The sequence below is a fragment of the Eptesicus fuscus genome, chromosome 1, assembly GCF_027574615.1.
Source record: "Eptesicus fuscus isolate TK198812 chromosome 1, DD_ASM_mEF_20220401, whole genome shotgun sequence".
NCBI lineage: Eukaryota > Metazoa > Chordata > Mammalia > Chiroptera > Vespertilionidae > Eptesicus > Eptesicus fuscus.
The window spans coordinates 125,738,083-125,747,892 of NC_072473.1; the positions used below are offsets into that span (position 1 = coordinate 125,738,083).

Consider the following 9,810-nt stretch of genomic DNA (forward strand, 5'->3'; position numbering starts at 1 on the left):
TTATGCATAACTCAGTTAATCTTTATACCTGAGATAGTTATTATTTCCACTAGATATAAGCTCCATGAAGGCAAATACTTTCATGTTTTATATATTCCAAACACCAAGACAGTATCTGGTACAGAGTAGATATTAGTTGAATGAATGCAATGAATCCACAATGCACATTTCACATATGAGAAAACTGAGATAGAGATTCTGTCACTTGCCACTTATATAGTTATTAAGTGGCTGAACCCAGGCAACCTTGCTCTACAGTTAGGGCTATTAACCTCTATGATAGGTGTATGTATATAATATTTCAAAGATGAGGGAAGGTGTGAAGTAGAGTATGGTATCAGAGTGCTGTATCTTCCAGAGGAAATAAATAATACCTAAAATTTATAAATTAAGACATAGTAATATAAACATCTTCTTTAAGATTATAGAATTGAATACCATAAGGAAAGAGTAGCTACTTTGGGGAAGGGGAAATGGTGATTGCTGTTTTGGTTTTAGATCTTTTCATATGATTTGACTTTTTAAAATTTATATCACAGGTAAAAATTAAATTTGGATAAGTCAAATGAAGAAGATGGAATAAATATGAGCTTTTAGAGACAAGAACCATATCTTAGAACTGACACTAAAGTGTATGCAGAATAGAGTATTTCATGATTTGGTAGAGGAGATGAAAAAGATGTAATTTAAAAAATAATTTAAAAAATAAAATAAAACTAATTTAAAAATAAAATAAAATAAAAATCTGTACTCAGACAAGCTCTCAAACAAATGCAAGAGATAAACATGTTCAGACACCCAAAATCTTTTTTAAAAATCCTATTGTGCACCTTTGCTCAGAAAGCTCCTACAGGGTGTGCTCCAGCAAACTGGAAAAGTAAACTAAGAAAGAGGAACACATGAGATTCAGGGAAACAGAGCCAGCCTTTCTTAAGTGAGAGGTGGAGGGAAGTCACAATATAACAATCAGGGAGGCCCCAGGGTGACATTTGTACAGCAGCCAGTTTAGATTGGAACAGAAGGATATAGAGTCCCTGGACAGATGTGTTCAGGAAAAAGTTTGTAAGTCTAATAACCTTAACCACTGGTATAGAGTAGGCTCCTAGTCCTGCCATTAATTAACTGTAGGATCTTCAGCAAGATATTTGCCTTCTCTGAGACTGTTTTGTCTTCCATAAAATGAGCATTTATATTACTAACTTCACACGGTTGTTATGAAAATTAAATGATATTTAAGATTGTGAAAACATCTCATAGAGCCTCATAAGTATACCGTAGATGTCCAATAAGAGTTTGTTTCCTTTACTTTCTACTTATTCTCTTATTTATACATAATATTTTCTTTATGGCATCACTTTTCTCCTAACTAATAACTCCAATGCTATGAAGCAGTAGGGAAAGCATTGTTTATTCCCAATTACAAATAAGGAGGTTAAGTTATCTAATCAAGGTTGTACAGCAGGGGCGGGGAACATCCGTATAAGGCCTGAGAAATCACTTGGTCTGGCCCTGCCAAGGCGTTAGGGGTGAGTTAATGAAAGGTTTGACCAAATACAGCAGGCTCATTTTTAAACTGATAATTTTTAAACATGGCCCTCGAATGATGTTATAACTATCCAAATGGCCCTTGGCAGGAAAAAGGTTCCCCACCCCTGTTCTTCAGTGACTAGCCTGGTGGGGCTCAGAATTCAATGTGTATGCCCTTTTGACCCACCATTGTGGAGAGTACTAGTTTTTATTTCCTCTAAAACTATTAAAATAGTTTAGTCTAAAATGAGGACACATATGTAATACCTTAATCAATAAAGATATTAAAATGCAAAAAAATATATCCATTCAGGTCACTTTATTTATGGGGAACTGCTACTATTGAATTTTAATTTGGCATTCTCTATCATACTTAAGCTGAAACATTTAGTTTGTAATGATAACATAATTTCATATAGAAAATAGCCAGTGGCCTTTTTTTTTTTTTTTGGCTGTTTTGTGACTGCTTCCTATTATCTCTTACCTGTTGGTAAGCATAAACATTGTCTCCAAGGATATATCCTGGCTAGATGTTTAAATGCTAGGTTTGTCATTCTCCCAGATGGGCTGATTTGTAAACCCCACTTTATTTATTTTTTTTGGTGAATTCTTTATTCTTTAAAGTATTACATATGTTTCCTTCCCCACCCCCATTCCCACTTTATTTTTTAAAATGTATCTTTATTGTTGAAAGTATTACAGATGCCCCCCTTTCCCCCCTCCACCCTGTCCTCACCCCTTATCTGTATCCATGTGTTATGCATATATGTTCTTTGGTTAATCTCTTCCCGCTCCCCCCACCCCCCCACTTCCCTCTGAGATTCCTCAGTCTGTTCCAAGCTTCCTTGTCACTGTCTCTATTTTATAAATCCCACTTTAGATCTGACACCAATTGCCATCAATCTTCAGAGGCGGAGTTTACTGAGAGAATCAACTGGCAGTTGAATATGGATAACTACAACTACGCATCAGACTTCTGGGATCCCGTGTCCATTTCGCCCCTTCTCCGCATGGTAAAATGTGTGATGTATTATTACCTTGCATTTTTCTTTTCAAGTAGTTTGCTATATATGAAGAACATAGCATAGACATTTGTATGAAGGATGTAGGCAGAGGAAGGCATGCTTTCTTTTCCATCAATTTTAATGTATTGTGCTAACATTTGTTGTAGGCCTATTAAACTAGCTGTCTCCTAAGTTAAAATGTGACAATTCAAATTTAGGGCTTTTGTAAGGTCCGTGGTTCTCTCCCCATCACAGAATCTTCACTTCTACGACTTAGCTCCACACTTATTGAGCACCGATTAGGTATCAAGGAGCGGGCTGAGAGATAAAGATATAGGAGCTGTAGCAAGAAAGGCCTCGCATCAAATAGAGGCATCGAATGTTATAAGTGCTAAGGTGGAATACTTTAGAGGGCGGGTTGGTTAATTTCACAAAGGAGCTGGACATGAGGCAAAAAGGAGATGAGGTGAATTGACAGTCGTTGGTTGGCAAACGGGGCATTCTAAGCAGAGGGAGCAGTGTGAGCAAAGGCAGGAATCCCTATGGGCTATTCAGACAACTCTGAGTCATTTTACATGCTATAATAGAATGCATGATGGGTGCAACAAGAGATAAGGCTAGAGGGTTTAACAGGCCAGATCTTGTGCAGGAGTTTGGGCTTTATTTTATAAGCAGTGGGGAGCCAAAGCTATTACATGATCGCTTTTATGTGTTTTTTTAAAAAAATATATCTTTATTGATTTCAGAGAGGAAGGGAGAGGGAGAGAGAGATAGAAACATCAATGATGAGAGAGAATCATTGATTGGCTGCCTCCTGCACGTCCCATACCGGGGATCGAGCCCACAACCCGGGCATTGGGAATTGAACCATGACCTCCTGGTTCATAGGTTGATGGTCAACCGCTGAGCCACTCCAGTCGGGTATCACTTTTATGTTTTTGAAAGATTAATCTAGGAGGAGTGTGAAAGATGGGTAATAGGGAAATAAGATACAGATTGGGCAACTCAGTTAGAAATATTTTCAAGTAATTCAAATAAGAGATCTAGAGTGGCCGGGTCTAGAATGCTATAGTGTGGCAGTAGATCAAAAGGAAGAGATTTGAGAGATAGATCTACAGATAGACTTGACAGGAATTGTTAATAGATTGAAAGTTGAAATATGGATCTCCAATAAAATTCAAAAATCTCTAGAAAACAAGTTTTTCTTTAAGTTTGCAACAAAGCTCTTTTGGCTGGAAAACTTTACCTGAGTTATGATGAGGCTATAGTCATTATTTCACTAAGTGTAATTATTCATACATGAATTTGAGATTTGCATTTTCTGAAGAAATATTAATGCGTTTGATTACAGGGTGCTATTCTAGCTCCCTTGGGGTGTTACTGATATGTTCTATGTGTAATTTGTAAGCATCTTTCTAAAATACAAAACATTCTGAATTCCAAAACACATTTGGCCCCAAGGACTTAAAGGATGTGGACCAGTGGATTGTTGTGAGTATTCAATGAGCTAATACACACAAACTGCTTCAAATGGTGCGTAGGTCACAGTAAATGTTCAATAAATATTAACTAGCAGTATGATGATGGTGATGGTGACAGTGATGATGATGGTAGTGATTTTGTGACACAGTACTCCCACCCACTAGTTAATGAAACACAGAGCATTAAATTAGATCTCCCCAGCACTCAGGGATGTGAAAGTAGGAAGGCAAGGAGAATAAGCATTCCCTCTAACAATACTGAAGATGCTCTGGGGGGATTGTGAAAATGCTGGGCATACTTCCTTGACTGAATTTTCTAGAACCTTGCTACACTTTCTTTTTATCAAGCTTTAACATGCATATGAGTCACGGGGGTTGGGGGGAGTGTCTTGTTAAAATGCAGCAGGTCTAAAATGGGGATTGAGAGTCCCCATTTCTGGCCAGTTCCCAGCTGATGTTGATGCTTCATAAAATGAGAATTTATATTACTAACTTCACATGGTTGTTAGTAATATAACAATAGTAAGAAATAATTTAATGGATCAGACTCTGAGTAGCAAGTGTCTGTTAATAAAGCACAAGCTGTGAGAATAGAAATTATTTATGAGACAGTTGCCAATTTGGTTTAGATAATATGTAGCAAAAACGAAGAAAACGTGTTTATAGCAGAATTTGGGAAAGATCTGAAAGATTGATAGTAATAATGTATTTTTTAAATGTATTTTTATTATTGATTTCAGAGAAAGGGAGAGGGAGACAGAGAGAGAAATATCAATGATGAGAGAGAATTATTGATCAGCTGCTCCTGCACACCCCACACCGGGGATTGAGTCCACAACCCGAGCAGTGCTCCGACCGGGAATCGAACCATGACCTCCTGGTTCATAGGTCAATGCTTAACTACTGAGCCACGCTGGCTGAGCTTAGAAATGTATTTTTGCCTCTTTGTTCAAGTCCTTCTGGCCAGTCCCTAGCACTCTGGGATAAGTCTAAGGTCAAAGACCACTGCTGTCTCTCATATTACATCACCTAGCAGTACACAAAGAGACTAAGACCAGGATTAAAGTTGTGACTGGTATAGGCAAGGAGGCTAAATTAGGGTTGAAAGCCAGGCATAATTTGACATCATACTCATAGCACTAAATACTGTATGTCACTACTTTTCGTCTGCTGTGATGAAAGCCAAATTCTCTTTATTTTTCACATTATCTCATATATCCAACTGATGTCATAATCAAAGACTGGAAAGGAACATTGAAAAATTAAGAAGGTTTTATTTGTTGGAGGTAGTGAGATTGTGGTTGAAAATTTTTCTTTCATTTTGTTTACTAATGTCATTATGTTATTTATACGGCATGAAAAGGAGAGCCATAACTCTTTCTTATCTAAAAGGCCGTATTTCTCTTGGGTGTGGAATGTTGTCCAAGCAAATTCCCATTCCTCAGGGAAGTTGAACTCCCGTAAAGTCTGCTATGATTTCCAACACAGCATTCCAGTAATTAGAAGTCCTTAAAACTCCGAAATGTCTCATGCTCAGGGAAAGACCATTGTCCTGGTTAGGAACTATTCACTATATTTTTTCTCAATATTAAATAGATAGAATGTTTTCTGTATCTTATAATATTTCTTATTGAATATAAGTAGAAACTGTACTATATATTAACTGACACTTTGCTTCAAGGTACCAATCCCAGTGTCTTATCCAGTGAATTCAGAACCAGAGCCTGTGTATGGAGTGGTAAGAAAAAACCTTTTAATATATATATATATTTTTAAATTTCTTTATTGATTAAGGTATCACATATTTGTCCTCGTCCCCCCATTCCCATCCCACCCCCCTCCCCACACATGCCCCATCGCCCGATGTTCTTAACCGCCGGTTAGGCTTATATGCCTGCACACAAGTCCTTTGGTTCATCTCTCCCTTTACCCCCACCCTTTTAATATATCAAAAGTTGGAGACAGAGTTAAAACTCCCCATGGCTTGCACTAACAGAAAACAACATGATATATATAATTTTAAAATATATATATATTTTATTGATGTTTTTACAGAGAGTAAGGGAGAGGGATAGAGAGTTAGAAACATAATCGATGAGAGAGAAATATCCATCAGCTGCCTCCTGCACATCCCCTGTTGGGGATGTGCCCGCAACCAAGGTACATGCCCTTGACCAGAATCGAACCTGGGACCCTTCAGTCCGCAGGCCGACGCTCTATCCACTGAGCCAAACCGCTTAGGGCTATAATTTAAAATGGAAGGTAATTTATCCATATCCTTTCCTTGTATTGGAAAAAAAATAGCCCTCTTTTTCTTTGTATTTTTTTAAAAATATGTTTTTATTGATTTCAGAAAGAAAGGGAAAGGGTGAGAGAGAGAGAGAGAGAGAAACATCAATGATGAGAGAAAATCATTGATCATCTGCCACCTGCATGTCCCACACTGGGGATCAAGCCCACAACCTGGGCATGTGCCCTGACGGGGAATTGAACTGTGACCTCCTGGTTCATAGGTCATCGTTCAACCATTGAACCACACCGGTTGGTTATATAGCCCTCTTTTTCACAAAGGCTCTGCAAGATAGCTAAATGGAATAGAGAAAGCGACCCTAGAAATGTGGAAGAGGAAGAATGTGCATAAGTGGAAAACTGTTCCAGAATTAATAGATAATCCAAAATAGGAATAATTAATATACACATAATAGAGATTCAAGTATAACTGAATTTACATTCTTGGTTTATACCAAGAGTTATGAGCTACTGCTTGCTGCCATATTTCCTTTCTTTTTGCAAAGGTTTTCTTTGTTGTTGTTTGATTTTGTTTTGTTGTACTTGCCATTTGCTGTTTGGGATCACTTCTGCTTTGCATCAAGCAGGTAAAAAGTAAGTGGACATTAATAAGGCTGACTTTTTTCTTATTGTGCAAGACTTCCATGGGAGAAATTATTAATACAGGTAGAATATCCGGAATTTTTCTGATTTTGAGCTTTTTATCCAACTTTTCTCTAACTAATCTTAGTCTGTTATTTCTGTTCTGCCTGTTTGACAATGTTTTCATAATTTAGTATTTTTCTTTACATAGTTAAACATTGTTTGCAGTCACCAGTTCTCCTTTTTATAGCTGCGATGCATTGCTTCAGTTTCATGGGGTGAACACAGATAATGGAAGCTCTGAAGTCATCCAGTCCGCAAATCTCACCACCAATTCCCTCAACTTTTGTTTTTGTTGTTGATGTCAATTTGGAAAAATGTACAAATCACAGCAAAGTAGACAGGATAACAAACATCCATACTTCAGCATCTTGAATTAGCAAATGTTCACCTTTTTATCACAATTTTTTCAGATCATTTGAAATATAATTTAAAAATATGTTTTTATTGATTTCAGAGAGGAAGGGAGAGGGAGAGGGAGATAGAAACATCAATGACGAGAGAGAATCATCAATCAGCTGCCTCCTACACGTCCCCTACTGAGGATTGTGCCCCGACTGGAATCGAACCAGCGACCTCTTGGTGCCACTGAGCCACACCAACCAGGCCTTCACATTTAACTTAAATGTTCATACGCACTGACATACCTGTAACAAAAATATTTCATCAAAGATACACACATACTATTGTACAGTATATTTAACTTGTTCCATGTCTACTTATAAACTTCCCTTCCTTCCCTTTCCCATGAGGATTATTGGCCTGGAGATGTAGGAGTTTTGTTTTTCATAAAGAGTCCCTGCTTTTCAAGAACTATTCTTTAGGTCTTCTCACTTCACTCGTTATCACTAGCAAATACTTCACAGATCTATTTCTCTCTCTCTCTTTGTATTTGACATTTAACATTCCTTTCAGTTGACATCCATCAAATGTAATAATTACTCTAGAGGAACTAGTTGTCCTCTTGGTGCTATTGTATTAGGAGAGCAATTAAATACTAATTAAGTTTTCACTTTTTGTTTTCTTTTCCATTTGAATTCATAGATTCCAGCTTCAGTGGGAGCTCCTTTTCCAATATCACTTCCATCCATGGATTATACCCGGCAAGACTTAGAGACCAACAGACCTCCTACTCTATTCACAGAAAATCAGGTATGTTTGAGCTGTTGCTCCTCAGGGCCCTGGTAGAGATGTGCAGTCGCTGGAGGCAGGACCACTGTTAGAACTGAGTTTTACAATATGTACATCTTTTGTGCACTGTTGGTCTTCCATAGAAGAAAAACGAATTCTCTAACATTTTCATCATTGTAGAAAGACACAGATCTGTGCAGACCTGGTCCTCTACAAACCCATGTTGTTAAACCACAACTAGGTTCTGATAGCTATTCAGAAATCCTTTTATTCATTCATTTAACAAACCCCACTGTGATCAGTACCAAAGAGGCAGGTCACTCAGCCTGGAGTTTCAAGGACAACTTCCCAAAGAAGTGAAACCTAAGTTTAATGCTAAGATTTAAAAATAGATAGCTAGTCAGTGGAGTAAGGAAAAGATAATCCAGACAAACATAAACAGATAGGAAAGCACCAAGCACTATGGGGGGGTGTCAAAGGAGGGAGTGATTAATTCAGGGATGGAAGATTTCAGGGCAATGAGTATCCTATCTAATAAAGAGGGAATATGCTAATTGACCCTCGCACTGTCACAAAGATGGCGGTGCCCACAGCCAATAAAGAGGGAATATGCTAATTGACTGCCATACCCTCAAAGATGGTGGAGCCCAGTCCTCTCAGCCCTGCCAGGGTGGCAGGCATGTGGCAAGGCCGGGCCCACCCCGAGGCCCGGCTTCTCCATGCACCTGCCTCCAGAGACCCCCAGTCCCCTCAGCCTCTGAGCCACCCAGGGCTGGCCTGAGGCACAAGCAAGCCTTGGATGGCAGCTGCCCAGCCGACGCCCAAGGCGCAGGCAAGCCTTGGATGTTGGCTGTCCAGCTGCCCAGGGCCGGCCCGAGGTGCAGGCAAGCTTTGGATGGCAGCTGCCCAGCCTCCCAGTGCCGCCCAAGGCTCAGGTAACTATGGCTGTCCAAGGCTCAGGTAACCAGGGCCAGCCGAGGCTTGCGCTGCTGGCAGTGGCAGCAGCAGAGGTATGATGGGGGCGTCACCTTACCCTGATTGCTGGGTTGCCTCCCACCCCTGAGGGCTCCCGGACTGTGAGAGGAAGAAGGCTAGGCTGAGGGACCCCCCCTCCAGTGCATGAATTTTCATGCACTGGGCCTCTAGTCAAATGATAATGAGAATCTCAACTAGTATATGTATAGACAGAAGTTTGATATCACAGGCAGAGACTATAGCTTGAGCATGGAAGTGGAAGCAGGCAGTGGTAACATGGATGAGTGTAGCAAGATTTATATATCTATCTTTCTTTCAAGTAGGTACAATTCATGTAGAAGTACCGAAGCAAAAACCACTGGAATCCAATGGTGGGGGAAAAGAAACAGTGATCTCTCTACAGCCGGAACAAAATCATCAACATCATCCAAGTAAAATAAACATGCAATACTGTTGAGATCTCTCCAATATATTCAATATATTGGAAGTGATGCATTCTATTTCTCTTGTTTTAATAGTTATTCTTCAAAATGATCAAAACCTAAAGTTAGTATCTTACTCTCCCTTCCAAACTAACATTAGGAACTCAGGACACTTTTAAATTTTTAAATTACAAGGGCATTCCTAACCAACTTGTATAGTCTGGTGGTCAAATATTTTACACTTCTTAAATTAAGAGTATTAGTATTTATAGAAATAGTTTTTGTTTAGATTTAGCTATGTGTTTAGAATTTGTTGTTTACTATCCCTTCTTGCATTGG

General features: G+C 38.9%; 1 protein-coding gene across 5 annotated transcripts in view; it reads left to right on the forward strand.

Annotated features, from left to right (window-relative positions):
- Positions 1-9,549, forward strand: part of LOC114229008 (phosphatidylinositol-binding clathrin assembly protein-like) — a 40,537-nt gene extending 30,988 nt beyond the window's left edge. For 4 of the 5 annotated variants that reach the window (XM_054718381.1, XM_054718382.1, XM_054718384.1 and 1 more), the window contains 4 exons: positions 2,408-2,540; positions 5,694-5,750; positions 7,988-8,095; positions 9,373-9,549. In XM_054718381.1, the coding sequence (XP_054574356.1) occupies positions 2,408-2,540; positions 5,694-5,750; positions 7,988-8,095; positions 9,373-9,387 (313 nt within the window). In that variant the 3' untranslated portion in view covers positions 9,388-9,549. Of the gene's footprint in view, positions 1-2,407; positions 2,541-5,693; positions 5,751-7,987; positions 8,096-9,369 lie in introns of all 5 variants that reach the window. The other variant, XM_054718383.1, reaches the window with a different exon arrangement.
- The last annotated feature ends 261 nt before the right edge of the window (positions 9,550-9,810 follow it).